Below are 20,200 nucleotides of genomic sequence, written 5' to 3'. Positions count from 1 at the left end.
TTTCCTTACGGGAGTCAATACCTTGTCAACATCTTTGAACAATGTGTCAACAAGTTTTCTGCCTGTTTGACAGAAGCTGAAGTGACAGGACGCTGACTGCCACCTACAGTTTTAGTTTGATTTTCAAAATGAGAGCTTTCAGTGCAGTCTTCATATGTTTCACATCTTCCCCCGAATTAATTCTGGACCCCCCACCCCCCCAACACACACACTCCTGCTTATTTTTTCTGTGCATGCTGATACCCATGAATTGACAGATTGACAAATGTTCTGCAGTTAAATGGATGGGTGAAATGCTGCCTTTTCCGTATAACCAGTGTGAAATATGCTATGCTTACGTAACAGTGCTTATAGAACTAATTTTGGTGGTGCATCAGCTTTGAAATTTCCATTTAAATTCTTACAAACTTGCATATGCAGTACTGTCCTAGTCAGTATGAAAAATCTGAGAGTCTACAGCATTTCGTTTTAAAAGGCCCTTCGTTCTGTCATCTGAAATGGTCTTTTTGTCCGGCTATCTCTGCATCTCATGTTTTACAAAAGACTTTTGGCCTGAAACTGTTGTAGTGCTCAGTGGAAAAATGTCCTTGGAAAGAAATTGGAGGAAGATGAAATTCCCTTCTGGCTGAAAAACTAAGGAGAGGGTGCAGTGGCCTTCCATCCAAAAGCCAAAAGCTCTGTTCTAGAAACAAAAGACAGCATGTTCCCAAAGTGTTTTGGACATGTGCTTGTGGTCCAGTCTCTGCACTTTTTTCATAGCCAGAGCTATTAAAAGTACTTAATTCCCATGCCAAGAGTCATCAGACTCCCCCTGTCCCACTTCAAAAATGGTATCTCCATTTGTGCATGTGAACCAGTGAATGTAGTGCCAAGGTGAATAGACTGTTCATACTGTCAAAGCATGGTGGGATGGTTAGAATGACCCGATCAACAATCCTTACGAAATAAAGAACCACCGTTTTTCAAATTATTGCCATTTGGCATTCTCTGCTGTGAGGGAGATCTCATGTTGACCGATCACACTGCTTTGCACACACTCGATGAAGCTTGCATTATCAAGTGCACAAGCACACATCCACATATTGACTAGTGTGGACTAACACTGACTGACAGCTTCAAGAGCAAGCAGAAAAAATCAAAAGCTCTCTTTATCACGCATGATGTTTCAGGTATCCACAGTCCTCTCTGAGCTAATTAGGGAAATCTTCAGAGCTCGGCTTGAGAAAGGCTGCTGCACACTGAGAGCAGATGGGTACCATATGATGCTTTGGCTGACCTGCTTATCCTCCTCACATCTCCCGTTGTTGACCACTGTGCGACTGAAATGCATTACATTCGAGCTGTGGAGGTGTGCTTTCATTTTGAACGGCAGTCGGTTCCTGATATTAGAGCAGAGCTCAGAGTATGCATGACTATGACTTACTCCTCCAGTGGCCATTGTGCGGCTGCAGTGTTGCAGAGGAAGTGAGGAAGACAGGAAGCGTTTTGTTGGTCAGTAGTGAACTTACTCCCCTAACACCACTACCACTTATAATCATAAAGGGATCCGTCTGTTTGAGGGAACAATGCTTTTCAGCCACCTTGCAACGTGAATCAAAGGGTTATGGGTGGTGTGTCCTATTAGAAGAGGTGTTGTGTTGTATCCTCTCAGCCTAGCGTCTAATGGTTCTCTTCCCTGCTGTCCTTTTGCCGCATTTTCTCCCTTTCTCTGTACAGGCAGTGCTGGCACCTCTGTTGTATTTAACAAGAACGGCGATGCTCCAGGACGCTATGACCTGTTCCAGTTCCAGATGACCAACTCCTCCACCCCAGAGTACAAGGGTGTGGGACAGTGGGTGGAGACCCTCCAGCTCAGGGTATGATGATTTACTGATGCTCATAACACAGACAACAGGCAGGGAGTGTCAAATGTTCACATTTAGGCAGGACAAGGTGACTTTTTGTCTGCCTTTATGTGACAAAAAATGTCATTATCATGCTCTACGGTGAGAATTTAAGTGCTGATGGGTTCTACTTTTAATCTCAGCAATTTTTTTTAAGTGCAGAAAATGAATCTGTTTGAGCAGTTTAAAATGAAAGGTTTCGCTTTTTCTATTAATTTTTTGTCAGGGAATACATTTATGAACACACAGACGAGTTGAGGTTTTGCCTTCTAGTGTCACCCAGAAATGAAACACAAGTCCAGCAGAAAGTGGATATTCATCCATCCATCCATCATTCTTTTTCTATACCTCAGCGTCACAGGGGGGCGGGAGGCGGGGCACACCCTGGACGGGTCACCGGTCCATCACAGGGCCACATAGAGAGGAACGAGACACACAACCATGCACACTCACACTCACTCCTAGGGTCAATTTAGAGTCTCCAGTTACCCTAACATGCATGTTGTTGGGCGGTGGGAGGAGGCCGGAGTACCCGGAACATGCAAACTCCCCACAGAAAGGCCCCAGCTGGGATTCAAACAGGGAAACTTCTTCTTTGCTGTGAGGCGACGATGCTCCAGCAGAAAGTTCTTGGCTTTCTTTTTTTTTTTTTTTAAACGTTGCATAATTAAATATACTTTTAAAGGTTATTGAATATTCTGTCAGCTGTGTTTAGGTCAAATTAATTTATGTGTAAAGGGATGAAATGATTGCAGAAGACTTTTTTCATTTAAAAGCAAATTAAAGCTACTAACATCTCAATGCTGAAAGATGTGTTTCCACCAGTTAAAAAATGTTCTTAATGACTTAAAGGGTCCAGAAAGGAGAATTTGAAACTAAACAGTAGTAATAAAGTACTTCCTGTTGTTGGATTTCTTTATGATTACATTGAACTGATTTGTTTTTATTCCAGGTATCAGCCCAGGCACCCTGTGTTCAGTTTTTGGCCACAAAGTGTTGATGTTGTTGAAAACTGACACCTGTAATACTGTCCATGGCTTCTAAGTTTCTACTGGAGTTCATTAGTTCTTCTCCAGGTTTTTTTTTTGCATTTTATCGGAGCTTTGAATAGCTCACCTTAAACAAATAACATGCAGTACAGTAATATAACAGTTTTAGAATCAGAGACAGCATCTGATCTTTAAAGTGCAAGGTGTTGGTTTATAGACACTATAGTAGATCTCACAGTGAAATTACCAGAATAAGCTCGAGTGACTCATATGGACAATAAAGACTCCACTGAGTTTAATTCAGTTTCCAGGCAAACACGGTCTGACATTGCCCGTATGATGAGATGAAACTTGAGCTGAGATTTCTGTATATTTCAGTCTAACTTGATTGCGAAAACCATAAATATCGAAAACGTTTCCATACAGATGAGTTGACATTTGGATTGTGGCTCTCTGGATTGCAAATATTAAACACAATAGAATGGATGTGATGGGTTTGTGACTCATTCTCTTTGACTGTGATTACAAATCAAATACTGTTAGAATGCAGTACCGTTCAGTAATACCCTGAGAACCATCTGATTGAAAAGTTTTCCTGCGCTGAGCATCCTCATGCACACAAAAGAGTTCAATGTAACACCGTTCCAGCTCACAGAAACTCAAATTACCTGTAATATTAACAACTAAAGTTAAACCCCCAAAAAAACTATGACAGCAGTTGTGTCCGAGGTGTCAAAAAATCTTGTTTCCAGTCTCCATGGCAACAGAGCTGTTCGTTTCATTACTGTTTCCACAATGTGTGCAAACGGGAGGTTTTCCAGAGAGCACCATTCATTGTCCAAATAACAAATGGCACCTTCATGCCCTCAGATAAATGGCAGATGATAATCTGCCCAGACAGCACAGAAATAACACATTCGTCATACAGGTACACACATCACAAACACACCGCAGATGTGTGTGTGCATCCCAGAGGTTCAGTTCAGTATCTGCAATTACTGACCACATGAGGAGGAGGTGATCCTACCAACTCGCTACACTCATATCGAACCTCATAGTATTCGCACCAGTTGGTGGTCGGTTTTTACATTTAAATAATTTTCCTGCTGAAAAACAACAGCCAGGTTTATAAAGCCACAGCTGCAAAACTGACAGGTCAAATGAAACACCTTGGTCTCCATGGATAAGAAGCACTTTGGAGACTTTTGAATTAGAATAGAGCTATTTATCCTTATCGCCAGGCCACAGTGAGATTAGTGAAAAACTCCCGCAAAGGCTTTACCTCCACTTGATCAAAACAGCTAAGTACAAAGTAAATAACAGCCCCATAACAGTGATTCAGTATATTTCCAACCGCAATCCCATTAAATTCAATGCAACAGAAATTCAGTTTAAAAAATCCTACGCCAAGTTTAGTCATAGCGGCATAAAGTGGCCTTTATATAGAACGTACCACATGCTTTTAAAATAGAGCCCGATGACAGGACATGAAGTCTGACAGTCCCCTTTAGACGATGCCATGTCAGTGATGTCAGCACGGGTTTATTAGTTCTGGAAAGAGCCTGTCAAGCTGTTTCCTGCTGTGCTGTTTGTCGGTACTAACTGAAGCATTCATGTTTACGCTGTTAAAAGAACGTGGCCCCATGCACCTCAGAATATAGTCTGAGGGATCTGCTCCTGTGCTTAAAGCTGCCCACTTGTGATTGGATCAAGATGCATGTTATTGATGCCAGGGACGGGCAGGAATTTCATCTGTTGCAGTTCAGATGATGTATTTTGTTACTGTTAAATATCGCCACGAAAACATGCTGCTGAATCTTTAATCTCCTTGTGCCTTTAAAAGCGACAGTTCTGTGCACTTTCATAATAAATCAAAAGACCAACTCACTATGAATTTTTTTAATGCCTTCACAAAGTATGTAAAACAATCTCCTCGCGGCTTTTTAAAGTTTACTTGTATGTTCAAAGTGTAGCTTGAGCTTGAATCGTGAACAATACCTCAGGGCCTTTTGTTTTTCACTCACTTGCAGTGTGTCTGTACACTGTACTTTTCATTTTCATGACTAGATCACAAAATAGAAATGGGTCTGCAAAGTCTAACGCCTGCATTTTGCAAACCCAAATCCCATTCTCCTTCCTTCATCACGTATTTCATACCTCACTGACTCCTGTATTAAAACCTAATGTCTTTTGCATTTCACATTTATTTTTATTTCACTGAACAAAGGTAGGCTCTGTTGCCATGGTGATTCCAATTATATTCAAGTATTAGAAGAGGCAATCCCTCTAAGTAATTGGCAAGAAAGATGTTGTACCGCATTAGGTTCTTCTCAGATTGTACTGTGCTTTACGAGATGAGTGTGGTAATGTGTGGCAGGTTAATATGTTGTGTTGGAGCAGCCTTTTGGTGCCATGTTGCCATGAAATTTGAGCACATTCAACTATCCGTTTGTTACCTTTTACTTATTTTGCTGTTGCTCTTTCTTTTCCTCTGCTGTGTGTCACATCTGTCTAAGCTGGAGGAGCTTCAGTGGCCAGATGGAGAGCAGGGGGTGCCCATCTCTGTGTGCAGTCTGCCCTGCAAAACTGGAGAGAGGAAGAAGAAAGTAAAGGGCATGCCATGCTGCTGGCACTGTGAGCTGTGTGATGGCTACCAGTACCAGTATGACGAGACTTCCTGCAGACTGTGTGCCTACAACATGAGGCCCAATTCCAACAGAACCGCCTGCCAGCCCATCCCCATCATTAAGCTCGAGTGGCACTCTCCATGGGCAATTATCCCCGTCTTCTTGGCCATGCTTGGTATCATTGCCACCATCTTCGTGATGGCAACTTTTGTGCGCTACAACGACACACCTATCGTGCGGGCCTCCGGCAGAGAGCTGAGCTATGTGCTGCTAACTGGCATCTTTCTCTGCTACATCATCACCTTCCTCATGATTGCCAAGCCTGATGTAGCTGTGTGTGCCTTCAGGAGGATCTTCCTGGGTCTGGGCATGTGCATCAGCTACGCTGCTCTGCTCACCAAGACCAACCGAATCTATCGGATCTTCGAGCAGGGGAAGCAGACAGTCACAGCTCCTCGTTTCATCAGTCCCACCTCCCAGATCGCCATCACTTCCAGTCTAATCTGCGTGCAGCTGCTGGGGGTGCTGGTGTGGTTCGCTGTTGACCCACCAAACACCATCATCGACTACGATGAGCAGAAAACCATAAACCCAAAGCTGGCCCGCGGTGTGCTGAAGTGTGACATCACTGACCTGCAGATCATTTGCTCATTAGGCTACAGCATTCTGTTGATGGTGACCTGCACCATCTACGCTATCAAGACAAGGGATGTACCAGAAGACTTCAACGAAGCCAAGCCCATTGGCTTCACTATGTACACCACCTGCATAGTGTGGCTGGCCTTCATCCCGATCTTCTTTGGCACGGCCCAGTCGGCGGAGAAGGTGAGTCATTCTTTTCTCTTGCTGTCTCTCACTCTGTCACCAACCCTGTCTTTGTCCGTGTCCCTGCTTCCTTTCACAGATTTCCCTTTTATTGCTGCCACCTTGTTTTATCTTGTCCAAACAAAATGAAAACAGCATAAAGGCAGCAAACTTATGAATTTACATGGCTCCGAACTGTGTGTAAATCCACCGTTCGACCTCCACAGACAGAAATTGGTATGTAAAGGTGGATGTCTAGCACCAGAATCCTGAAATGTCGAACGTGCTTTTGTCTTAGCTCTTGCACCCAGAGTTCAACACATGCTATTACTGCCTTCTCCTGGAGTGCCAGACAAGCAGGTGGAGGTAGACAGAGAGGATGATGCGGACCGAGAGGAGAAGAAAAAAGGGAGGAATAAGGGAGTAAACACCCTCACCATCTCTTGACAACTGCACTCTACTCAACGAAGCATTTGACGTTGTGTGCAACTGGAGTTGATTGAGTGAACGACATTCTGACCTTCTGTGTTAGTCACTGCTTATCAGGCCAGCACTGTGCAGAATACAGATGCATTCATCTGCTGGACTCGTGTGCTGCATGGCAGGCCCGTGCGTACATGACAGAGCCAAGGGGAAGTTTTCCACTGGCAGAATATTGATGCTGACAGGGAAGTGTTACTCATAACCTTTTGAGAGGCACACCGTTCAATATCCTTCCTGCTAAGCTCCCGCATGAGATGGATCAGAAACTGATTTTCCTCATCTCAATTTGCAGCTGATTTCATAGATGAATTACACCCTCAGCAGTGATTAGGAGTTCATTATGTTACTTGCGGCAACTAGCGAAGCAGTAATGTGTTTATCTTTCTCCTTTATCCGGTTAACTCTTTCTTCACTCTGAGTTCAGCCTTACACTCTCCTGTGGTTCACACCACGGCGTCTTAGAGCAATGGCCTCTTCGGATGCGTTTCTGCTTAATCCCTTTCCACTGAGAGTGAGAAGTGCTTTAGCATGTCTTGATAACAACCACTACAAAAAACTGCAGCAAGTTAAGGCGATTTGCAGCCTCTGTCACTTATAATTAAGTTTTCCAAACGTGTTACCAACCTGTCTCTGTTTAGACAGTATTTACTGGCTCATGAGAGCCCAAAGGTTCCCTCTACTTAAATTATTATTCAGATAAAGAATTAGCGCAATTAGAGGATAGATTAGATTGATGCGATGCATATTTGTTTGTGTGTAGATGTGACTGTGCGTGAACTCTCTATTGAATGATAAATGTGATGCATTTTACTGTAGCCTCACTTTTTAAGTGAGCCTTAAAGATGGAGTCTGGAAAGTGGAAAAAAAAGTACAAGTTCTTTCAGTTCAAAGGTCAAACAGATCCTAAAATGAGGCAAATACAAGCGAAAACGAGAAACAGTACATGATGTACGACGCTGTTTAATTAAAATACTTTTGTAGACTTGCTGGTGTGTTTGGGATCACTGTCTAGTTGTGTGTCCCAGTTTCAGCCAAGTGTTGGCCTCACATTTGACTGTAGAATACTTTGGTATCCGGAGGAGTTCATGGTGGAGTCGACAGCTGCACGGTGCCCAGGTCCTGTGGCTGCAGAACAAGCCCAAGTCTTCACCCTTCCACTGACAGTTGGTATGAGGTGTTTGTTCTTAAGTGCCGTGCCTCCAAATACGGTTACGATTATGACCAAATATCCTCACTGTAGTCTTTAGTCTAGTGATCCAGAGGTATTGTAGTTTGTTCAGATCTAACTTTGCAAACATGCGGTGCTGCTATGTTCTTTTAAAGAGAGAAGAGGTTTTCTCCTGCAGCCCTTCAAAGCAGACATTTTACTGTCAGGAAGTCTAACATTTAGCATGATAACTGAGGTCTGTAGAATCTGAGATGTAGCTGTGTTTTGCAATTTCTTTAACCTTGGGGTGAACCTGCTGGAACATCAAGTCTTGCAGAGATTGACAGCTGTATTGAATGCTTTCCACTTGTGAATAATCGCTCTTACTGTTGAATGATGGACTCCAAATTGTTTAGAAATGGCTTTATTGCCCTTCCCAGATTGATGGTCAGCAGCAATTGGACGTGTTCATACTCCTTGGCATTGTGATAACACAAACCCGAACACTCCAGCAAACTGACTGAAATTATGTGTTTGTAGACGTGCTCACACTTTCCGAATGCTTTTCATCTATAAATTCCTGCTGTAGCAGTAAAGGCATTTCTTTGTGTCTATCAAATTAATAATGATGCAGTAGAACAATTAATGCATTGCATTTCATCTAAGGTTGTATTTACCCATTTGTAAGACTTGCTAAAGACTGGATGATTGTTTCATTATCTCTGAGTTTTTTTTTCTTTTTCACATGGCTGTATCTAAAAATTATGACTAATCTAACTCCACATTATCTAATATCAGATGATTTCTAACACTGAGATGACAGGATGCCACTGACATGGAGCAGCTACAAACATGTAGCTGCTCCTGTTTGACCTTACATTGTCTTCTAGCAGAAGCTGCAATCACATTGCTTGTGATATTTCTTTAACTCAACACGATTTAGCTGCCCTTATTTTCCACACCTGTGATTCTCTCTCTTTCCCTCCGTTTGCCCTTTTAGACTCACATTGAGGGAAGTCATGTGAAAACAGAAACAAAAAAATCACAAAGCATCCTTTCCGCCTGCTGTGCACCTGCATGTGCTCAGTAAGTTTATTGCTGTGAGAGTCACATCCACATTCAGCTGTCATTGGGCCTGGAGATCAACTAAAACAAATAAACAGAAGTATTGAAAGCACAAAGACAGAACAGTCCCTACGTGATACAATGAAATATTTTTCCTGAGGAAGGAAAACTTTTTACTTAAATAACTCCAACATTTAGTCATGCTCAAAAGGTAACTTGTCAGGGAAGTGTATACATCACAATGCATGTCTGCAAACCACTTAGGCTCATGTAAGATGTCTTCTGTACCTACATGAAGTTTTTTTACCCACATATCGTGATGACAAGTATCTTAGGCAATGACTAACTGCTATGGAGGAAACTTTTTCAATTTAGCTTTCAGCTGCTGATATGAAAAGTGCAACTTGTAATCCTCCTGTCTCGCTCCAAACAGCTGCACTTGAGACGAGTTTGACTTGACACTTATTGCGGAGATGTGGAGTCTCTTAAAAAGACAAAGCGAAATTTGTCCCTATCACTTGTTTTATGCATGAACCCTTAAGAAAACTGCACCAGAGGCAGACTGCAGGCAAATAGCTAGAACTGGTCAAGAGTAAAGGAGAGAAAGAAAGGTTGTAGCCTGTATTTATTTATTAAAGAAAAACTAGAGTGTGACATTAGTTTTACACCACTCAGAGCTGGAAAACTCAAACTGTGATGACCCCACAGCTTTGGAGCTGCTCTGGCTGTTGTGGTTAAAGAACTGAATTGCAGTTTTTGTCTCTAAAGGCTTTATGTAAGTGTATCAGTATTCAGACTACACATTAAATTAATACTGGCAAGCCACGAGCCTTGCTTAGAAAATAGATGTATATGGAAATTAAACTTAAAGTTACGTGACTCAGCTGCGTGAATTCGCAATAGCATACAACAATATAGTATTACAAAGCCTATAGAATTAGCATGTTTTGTATAATATGAACAATTCTGCACATGCAGCAGTGATGTAGAAGTCCTTTATTAGGCTGCCCCCGGAGAAATTTACCATACAAGTATTACAGTTAGAATAAGAGCTCTTAATAAACACAGTTACACCATACCTTGAGATGTTTATATGTAAAATGCTTCACAAGTCTGAAGTATTATGGTGGAATTACCCTTAAGTAGCTGTGTTGTTGTCATCCAGCCAGAAGGATTGGACCGTGCAGCATTCTCACTTGAGAACCTCTCAATGTGCTTCTGGTACTTGACCTAACTGATTGATTATAAAGGTTGTTGGTTCAGATGTAGTCATCGTTGTTGCAATGCTGCATTTTCCTCACTGAAAAAAACCTGTCAGATTAGGAGAATGTGAGCCTCTGCAGAGACAGAAAGTGTCCTCCTCTGCAGCAGCACAAAGCCGGCAACAAAAACAGCTGTTTTCTCTAAAAGAGTATCTTTTAATTGGCTTATAGTCGCAAAACATCTCTCCTCTCCTCTGCCTAAATGCGATCTCCTGGTGGCTCCAGACCAATAAAAACACCTATTTAGTTCTCCAAAATACAAGCCAAGGTTGAAGTAATTTCCGAAATAGAAATATTTTAACTTGTAGAGTGAAAGTAAGACCAAAAATGTGTTTTTTTCTCACGCTTTCAGGGATGCAATTATGATAAGCCTGCTTGATTACTGGCCCCATAAAGGCCAATGTCGATGCCAAATTCTGATAAATACTTTCAAGGAAACGTCAAACGTGGCTTCCTCAGCTCGTTCTCACTGTTTGCAGCCCTCTGTAAGAGACAGAGTGTGTTATATGTCACTACATTTTTAACTACTCATTTAAACCCACAGAGCTGTGCAGAGTCAAAACACAAGGAGGGCCATTTTCACAGAGAGCACTGTCTCCAATATGGAGCAAGGCTTTGCAGCACAAAGCCATCCCGAGTTATTCATGACATGAGCTGGTATAGAAAAGTAGGCCACCCAAAACAACAAGAGACTTCCAGGTAGCTGAGAGGAGACTGCAAATCCCCCAGATTCATAATTCTAGGCATTCTCTAATGGAGCATCCTAATTGTAACCTACTGAATCAAGTCCTTATCACTGTGTGCATTTATAGTACTCAGCCATACCCAACTAAATTGACTTTGCAGTGAGTGTATCCCAAGTGGGTATAATTATGAGAGTTACACTCTACAGCTTTTTGTCGAGATGGAAGACAGTTTGTTGTGGCTGAATGTTGGCATTCGGCTTGTCAATGAGATGTAAAATTAAAAAGCAACCACTTGATTCCTGACGAGGACTTTAATAAATCATTACTGGTGGCTATAAATAGGGAGTTGCTAAGCAGTGGTGAAAATGACTTCATGTAATTATTTATGTTAAAGCAAAAGTAATTAATTATGAATGCTCAGTGACAAGCTAAATATCCGAGTGGTAGCTGAGAGGGGCTATGAATTTGGGTCAAGCTCACAGAGAGGCACAATGAAAAACCCTGTCTCTTTGATTAGAGATGGTGAGAGAAATTATCTGGTTGCTGTGTTTACGTGCGTTTGCATGTGCGCATGTGTGGCTGTATTAATGGTAGCAAAAGCCCACACACCTACACGTGATATTTATGTGTATGTATATAACCGTGTGTTTGTGTGATGAGGGTAAAAGCAAGAACATAATGCTTGCTGTTCATCCTCTTGTAAATCGACTCTCCTGCATGGTCCTAATTTAGTTCTGATGGGGTCAGCAGTATTGCAGATTCTTAAGCAGGGATCTCAAGCTCCGGTCCTCGAGGGCCGCTGTCCTGCAGCTTTTAGATGTTTCCCTGCTTCAACAAACCTCTCCAAAGTATTGTTAAATTCTGCACAAGCCAGCTATTGAGGCATCGATCTGAATCAGGTGTGTTGGAGCAGGGAAACATCTAAAACCTGCAGGACAGCGGCCCTCGAGGACCGGAGCTTGAGATCCCTGTTCTAAGGTATCAGAATCTCATTAAAAACGTATTTATTTGCTTGCATCAAACCGTAGTGCTGCTATGGATACCGGACAGATCACAAACGGCTATAGATAGAAACACGACACTGGGTGGAGGTTCTCTGGCAATGATTTTTGGTGCCTTGTGTACTCTTTGACTGGAATATGTAAAATCTTACCATAAATGCTACAAATCCACTGCTCAGACATAACATTCCCCCAGCTTAGAGTGACACAGAACAGAGTGCACTGTGATATTTATACAGTTATTAATGCATGGCGTACCAGCCAGATCACCGCCTCTGAAGCTGCTACACAGAGAATCAGAAGGTGGTGGAATGAGACAGGAGCACACTGGCATGTTGACACAAGACATCTGAGTAGTTTTTGGAGATCAGAAGAGGAAAAACATGCCCTGCATGTAGATAAGACCTGCACGATAGAAATTACCATTAACATGATTTACTAAGAAAAGTTGTATGAAAACGGTGACATTTCTTTCTCTCCAATTCAATGAGCATTTCACGTCTCTGCAGAAGCACTGTGGTGGATAAAGTGTTTACAGTTGTATCGTCTCCCCATCCACATTACCAGTGACTTACCGAGAAGCAGCATATAAGTTACATCTCATGCTCTTAAGTGCAGTAGATTAGTGAGGAGGCTCTTGAAACAATAACACTCCTTCTCAAAGCACTTCTTTCTCCACCAGGACACTTAGCTGAAACAAGGGCCACTTACACGTCTGCTTATTCGCTGACTTCACCCCCACTCAGTGAATTCACAAAATTTTTATGAAGTCAGTCTTCCTCGCGTGATCTGGGTTATATAAGCTCAAAGTTACATCCTATCTATGTGAAATGTCATGTAACGCCCAAAATAGAACGTCATGAAGGAAACATTTTATAGCAACACGATCAGCAAACTCATGCATAATCTGTTCGTGGCGAATGAACTGAGAGACTTTCCCAGCTGTATCCCTTCATTCAAAGCTGCAGTATAGACTGTTGAGCGTTTTCTTTTTTATTCAGATTTGCTTACTCAGTCGTTTTTCTAATACGCTCATTTTTTAATTTGGGTTGCCGTGGAGAACTGCAGCCGTATATTGTACATAAGAGTGTGACTGTGTAGGATTTCCTCTGCTTTTTCTGCACAGGATTGGCTCATGTGCTGCTTTAGGCTTCCAAAGATTGTTCGAGACAACAGCCAACACCATGCTCCTGATCGTTAACAATCAAATTTGTATAACGCACAGTCTATGCATTGATCCACTGCACCTAAAGCACAAGTTCCTGCTCTTGCGCTCATAGCCCTGATGCTGGTTTTTGCCTCTCATTTGTAATCTGTTCAAATCTACAGGATCCTCAGCTTTGAATTTACAGAGCTAATCGCTTCCGAGTTTTTTTTTCCCTTCAGCAGACTTTGCTCTGGTTCCTGAGCACCAAATAAAAACAGAAAATGCTAATTATATTATATCCAAATGGCAAATTAGATAAGTGTCTGCATCTGTTTGTGACGAAAAGTGGGAATTGAAAACGGGCTTAAAATTCAAGAGGATTGAGATTGCAGCACGAATTGTTAGAGGAGGGAGAACCAGCTGCTAAAGTGGTGAAATAAAACATTTAATGTCAAGAGAAAAGAGAGGTGAGTGAAACATCTTAGGGACAGATCCTTATCCCACAGTGAAGACTATTAATCCAGTCAAGAGTGAAGTGACTGGAAGAAAGGAGGCCAAGTGAGAGCATTTTGATATAAGTCATAGTGCTGTTGTCACTGATATGCTTTAACCACCTACATCTTCAATGACTAGCTGTAGGTCAACCTTTTATAAATTCTGCTTGATTATATTACTGATTATGAATAAAGGAGTGGTTCCTTTGTTCATTGGGCGCAAAGCAACTTCATCACACTTCTGATGATAATTATATGAGCTTATCAAAAACTGAATTTTGAAGTAATCTGAAAAATATATATACATGTATAATAATGATTCATATGCAGTATATTAATTATACATATTTCAAGTCAGAAACATAGCCTCTAATGACACAGTGCGTAGTTTGCAGGAAGAAAGAACAATTCGTTTTTTCCTTTTTTCTCCTGCAGAACGCTCAGTTTTTCTTATGGGGCAAGAGCTATTATTAGGTTTTGGCCCATCAGGGTGCTTAGCAGTGTGTCTGTTTTGTAATTGGTCACAGATGTTTTGCGATCGTTGCTGTCTTTTCCCAAATTTTGCACTACTCCTAACCAAGTCATCTGCCTCAGAGAGCAGCCAAATACAAGGTCACCCAATTTTATTTTGCATTCTGTATTCTGTACTTCCTTCCAGCTGTACATTCAGACAACCACCCTGACCATCTCCATGAACCTCAGTGCCTCAGTAGCACTGGGCATGCTCTACATGCCCAAGGTGTACATCATTATCTTCCATCCTGAGATGAATGTACAGAAGAGGAAGCGTAGCTTCAAGGCTGTGGTTACCGCTGCCACAATGTCATCCCGTCTGTCCCAAAAGCCCAACGAGAGGCCCAACGGAGAGGCTAAGACTGAGCTGTGTGAGAACCCTGCTGCTGACCCTATGAGTAAGTAACCCAGTGTGGACACACCACAAAGCCTCAGACACACATTCTCACACATATATATACGGTTTGCTCAAATTTAAAGTAGACTGCATCTCAGGAAAAAATAAAAAAAACAATCAAATTCTGTTAAATGTAAATGTATAGAGCTTTCGAGTAAAGTAATTTACTATGATGTCAATTGATGAAAAGCAAAACAAAATGAATTAATAATGTTAGATTTAAACCGGTATACTGACGTTTTTTTCTATACTATCGTACACTGTGTGATTACACATCAGCCTCCTCATTTGTCTGCAGCAGGAGTTTTAACTTCTTACAGCCACATTTTAGGCTTTTATGTTGTCTATAATATGCTTAAATACAAGCTACATGTAAATGCTAAATATAGCATTCTAATAATGTATGTGCTACCTTCTGCTATTGCTATTTCAACATCGTTACTGCAGTGGAAATGTGTAATTTAAAAAACACACACACACACAAAGATAAATCCTTCATCAAATGGGATTTTTGTGGTTATCTTCGAACATTGGCTTCACATTCATGTGAAAGTCGCTGCCTGGATCTGGTTTGTCTGGAATAAGTTAATAAAGCCTCTGTACAGACCAGGAAATGATTTGACCACAAGGACCCAGGTCAGATCTGTGTCATAGATGTGCTCCGAATCTAGCTAAGAAACAGGAATGAAATGCCTTTTTTAATCTTTTTTGGATCCTTCCTATATTTCCTCTTTTGTACATGAAAATGCTATTCAACCAATTCAATTGCGTGGCAAATGGCTAGAATAATACATAATATCCTGTAGCGAGGAGCCAGTTTTCTTGTATCCAGATAAATGGTGAGACCTTTAGCCCAAGTGCATGACAGGAAGCATGAGAGAAGATGGGGGGGATTGCTCTGAGGAGAGATTTCAAGAAGCTGGGCTTTGTCACTGAGAACTGAAGGAGATTATCTCTCTCTGTTGGTGTGTGTTACTCATACCGCCCTTCGTCTGAAACAGTAAGTATGATCCTGTTAGCAAAGATAATGCTGGGTATTAGTACACGAGTGAGGCTGCCCACATATTGGGTAATACAGCATTTGTTTGGGTTGAGAAAAAAAACAGAAAAGACTAGAAAGAGTTTTACAGAGGAAGAACTGAAAAAGTTGCTTTTTAGACGGAGATGTTGCCATGGAAGCTCTTTGCTCATCTTTATCTGTCAGTATGGAAATAGAGTTGATTGACAGCTCATTCAAATCACACATCACAGCTTCCAAGGCCTTTCTTTCCCACAACACCTTTAATAACATCCAGCAATCATAGCACCCACAGGTGCACCATCCCCTCAACCCTCTTTGAATTGTGCCTCTGAGGCAACAGATTTTCCTGGGAATTTCTCCAAACGCCCAACAGTTGTCACGCTCATCTGTCACGAGTGCAACGAGCGTGCATGTCAGTGCCTGTGTGGTCCTCGGTGTGTGACTGCACGTGTGAGGTTTGCACATGTAAGCCACGGAGCAGAGCCGTGTATCAGGGGACTGTGAATATATCCTTGCCTGTCACACATGTGGCTCATTGACTGAATACATACTTTGAATTGAGGCTGAAATCATAACATCTGTTGTAAGACCACATTAAAAATCCCCAGGCGGGGCACACAACCTCTGGAGGGCCCTCGCAAAAGTGCATCATGTCATCTGTTCTGTGTGTCTCTCCTACATGAATATCTTCTCGCCTCGTCTCTCCACCTCTGCGCGTTCTCTCCTCCTCTTGCCCTTCTTTTTTAGAAACAGGGGAAGTGACATTTATTAATGGCGAATTTATGTGCATGACCGCCCTGAAACCTGAACTGCGCCTCGACCATCCCTGGAGACTGTCCGTCAAATCCTGTAACCATCAGAGTGCCAACTGCCTCCCTTTCAGGGCCTATCAGCCCTGCATAAGATGACTTCTAGTGATTTATACGATTTAGAGCTTTAGCAATTCTGCAGATTTACATTGGTATTGATATGGTGTAATATCTTCATGATTATGCCTCTCAGACAGGAGCAATTGCCCTGTAATTCCATTGAATTGATTCAATGTCCTGCACTATTTTCCCCAGTAGGCATTTGTGTGGATGCCTTAATGCATTTCAGATTGCGCTCATTTCATTAACGATGTGGAGTGTGGTAAGAAAACCAAAACTAGCAAAAGGGACGACCACAGGTAAGGAAAGACAATCAGCTCACAATAACAAAATTAAGATGATTGCGAGCTAAATGAATCAATCTCAGACCAGTCAACACACAAAAAACACCTCTCTCGAATCGACTGTTAATTGTTACCAGCAAGGATGTGATGTACATTTACTAATGTTTTATTCATCGTACTTGCAGGCCAAGACCGCAAAGTGCAGCTGTAAAGAAATGGTGTGACTTTAATTGCATGGCCCATGGGATGTGGTCGCCATGGCAACGTTAAAGCAGTAGAATTAGAATTTTGAGCAAAGTCGGTGATTAAGAAAATGTACATCAACCTCCTCCTCCTCCACCACACAGATATTTCATTTCATGGGCAGATACACGACTCTTTCGACTTGCTGTTGGTCTCACATTTCCTTACCCCAATCATCCACAGTATCACACACTGGCCAAATATCACCCCAGTCCATAAACCAACCATGACTCTATTTAATTCCTGCCATAAAACAGCCTTTGTAAGAAGTCACGAGAAGCTTGGCTGGCCTGAGTACACACATACACACGTAGAAAAAATAAAATTTCACACTCACATTGGTTCTCGTAATGATAGCAATGCAGCAGGACACACAAACACAAACGGCAGCGAGGCACTCAGCCACATTCTGATACGTTTCCATGGCAATCCAGACTGGGATCACATTGCATGCCCCAGCATTTGTTCGGTGCCCACTTGTGTGGTGTTTGTGATTTTTTATCACTAGTTAACATCTGAAAATAGAAGCCGAGGCTTTATACAGGGGCACTGTGAATTGAAATGATACACTAGGCCAGAAAATGTTTCTACTGATGGCACACACCTGGTGATAAGAATTCACGGCACAGCGGAAAGATGTTACCAGAGAGAGTGATGTCTGTTTACCTCAGCAGGATGCTGCCTTTTCCACTTTTGTTTTATTTTAGCAGCTCTCAAAGTAAAACCTCGTGTTTTTCACTCTGGTTTCAGGTCAAGCAACCAAGAAAACATATGTGAGTTACAACAACCTCAGGATCTGATCTGTGTGGAAATGAAAGATGTTTGTCCTTTATCTGTGATTGGAAAAGTTGTAGAGGATCAGAGAAAGACAGACAGAGAGCGCAGGCATCCCAGCACCACCTGCAGTACCTATGCACTCCAGGACTGTGGATGGCATCCAACCCTCATCCAGACATGATGCATGAGTCCTGACAGAGATGAGCAGAGCTTTAGGCCGGTGTGGCTGGCTTAACCCCCAGAACCAAACTGCAGGTTGTAAACTTGTGTTGAGGCCCCCAGAATCTGTCTCTGACAGAGATCAACTCACCTGCTGAAAGGGGCCACTGTGAATGAGGACAAAGGCAAAGACGGACAGTGGATCTGCTTCAAGATGTTTTCTTTTTGAAATGTCATTAAAGCCATATTCTCTTCGGGTTTCCATTATCTGATTTCTGTTTTGTATTGTTTACAAGTGATTTTCTTCTGTGCCTCTTTTTTCTCAAAGTTGATTAAATTACCTTTCACAACAAGCTGTGCCACATACGAACAAAATCAACTCGGTCCCAGGTGATTATTATGTTAGAGTGATGGGCATTGTAAGTATACTTCTTTTTTTTTTGTAAATATTTGAGAGTATTTTCATGTTTGGAGTACACAAAAATAGATATCCAGTCTTTGTTCAAATTGGAATTGGATGGTAATGAAAAGCACCACAAAGTGTCCACTTTGCATGTGCCAATGTATGTCTGTTCTATTTGATGTAAACCTTGAAAAAAAGAGAAATAAATTTGGAAAATGATAATGAGCTTCAGCATCCTTCTGCAGTTCCTTTTACTCAACCGGAAGTGAACTTTACTGAATGATGGAATATGGCTTTAAAATGTACGTGCAAGCATGTTTGTTTTATATAGTTTCGTATTGGGTCTGTTCTGCCTAATTATGGTGTGGAAAACATCAGAGCAATCATGCAAGTATGTTGTGATGTTTGTCTAATTGTGAACCTGTAATAAAAATGATTTTGTTATCTTTTATACAGTGAAACCACACAGTTTATCACAGTCATTCCTGTCTGTCTGAATGGGCATGTTTGAGCATCATAGCAGGAGAATTTGCCACACGTTTGAACAGGTGTGTTGATACACAAGTAGATCAAGTATATGTTATTAGTGGGTTTCTAGAAGCTAATAGAAATGTAATTTGCTGGTTAACTGTCTCATCTCATGACAGAGCATATTAGTGATCTCATTGAGCAGTGATGGAACCTGGCAAGAGGAAAGGGTGTTCACCAGCTGCATCTTTTACTCACCCTTTGCTATTTCTGCCTCATCCTGTGTGTGTCTTTCTCACCGTTGTTTCTTCCAAGTTTCACCACCAATCACTTACATAAATGATGTGACGTGTCAGGTCAATTTGTCCTCCTGATGATCAAGCCATTGTGCACTAACCGCTTCTTATTCCTGTCCGTGCCTACAAGCATAATGTTACTATTTTCAATATTGATCATTATATAAAAGTATGAATAGGCCATGCATGATTAGACTTCTGTTTCTTCACAAGGAAGCGTCTCCCTCTAGGCTGTTACATGGACAAATGATATATGACCAAGAGATGACGATTCCTCCTTTGTGGGAGGGGGAGGGAGAGAATGATATCCTTACCCACACAGGTTTTCTGTTGTTTCTCTTTCCATTTGTCTGGCATCTCTCTCAGCTCCCCTGGGAGCAGATGGTCGTTACTTCTCATACACACAGTCTGTCATTTTCTGTTGCACACAGCCAAGAAAAATCCCACTTATACCCAATTAAGACTAGCCTCTCCCCTGGCAAATTAATAGCCTGTGTCAGTGTCTGTGTGCAAGTAATCAGTAGGGCCTGAGCAGAGCTTAGATTTGCAGCTCAGCAGAAAGAAAAGAAATACTAAAGAGCTCAAGCTATTTTTGGACCTTGTAAAAGCTCAAACATAGAGATCGACGTGAGGCTGAAAACATTTGAAAAGCAAGGAATGGTTTTCACCCACCTAAAATAGCATGAAGTATGGACCACTACTGCTCCAAAGTCTCAAGGCTCCTACGTAAGGTCCCACCTGCTCGGTATGCACCTGCTCTGTAGGCAGCAGTTTCCTGGGAGAATCAAATGGGAAACACATCAAAGGAAGGAAACCAGTCACAGAAGACTGAGTACAAGGCTAACTCCACCAGGACAACTCACATGTCTCTAACCTAAATGGCTGTCAGTCTCTCCATACTCACGATGTGTATGTGCCATTATATGCTCCCTTTTACTGACTCTAATTAGAGTTGGTGGAGCAACAACAGACTTTTCAGGATCGCTGAAAATGTACGCAGGCTTTCAAAGAGTTCTGGCTCTGAGGAGCTGTCGAGCTACACGGTTGTCAAAACTGTCCTCACTGTCAAAAGAATTACAAGACGGCATGACCCAATTTGGATGACAAGGTGACACTGCTTTCCTGAAAAATGTGCATTTTAGCTAGTGTCTCATGTGACATGTAAAATTCCCAGAACCAAAG

General features: G+C 41.9%; 1 protein-coding gene across 1 annotated transcript in view; it reads left to right on the top strand.

Moving 5' to 3' along the window:
- The window catches only part of LOC140271390 (metabotropic glutamate receptor 7-like), a 62,757-nt gene extending 44,085 nt beyond the window's left edge, over positions 1-18,672 (top strand). The window contains exons 7-10 of the mRNA XM_072366589.1: positions 1,717-1,856; positions 5,389-6,324; positions 14,247-14,499; positions 17,666-18,672. Coding sequence (XP_072222690.1) covers positions 1,717-1,856; positions 5,389-6,324; positions 14,247-14,499; positions 17,666-17,715 — 1,379 coding nt within the window. The 3' untranslated portion in view covers positions 17,716-18,672. The remainder of the gene's footprint in view (positions 1-1,716; positions 1,857-5,388; positions 6,325-14,246; positions 14,500-17,665) is intronic.
- The last annotated feature ends 1,528 nt before the right edge of the window (positions 18,673-20,200 follow it).

Source organism: Leuresthes tenuis, unplaced genomic scaffold (assembly GCF_036924035.1).
Source record: "Leuresthes tenuis unplaced genomic scaffold, fLeuTen1.0.hap1 SCAF_16, whole genome shotgun sequence".
NCBI classification, from domain to species: Eukaryota; Metazoa; Chordata; class Actinopteri; order Atheriniformes; family Atherinopsidae; genus Leuresthes; species Leuresthes tenuis.
The sequence above is the reverse complement of the archived record's forward strand: the minus strand, read 5'-3'. Positions and strand labels throughout refer to the sequence as shown.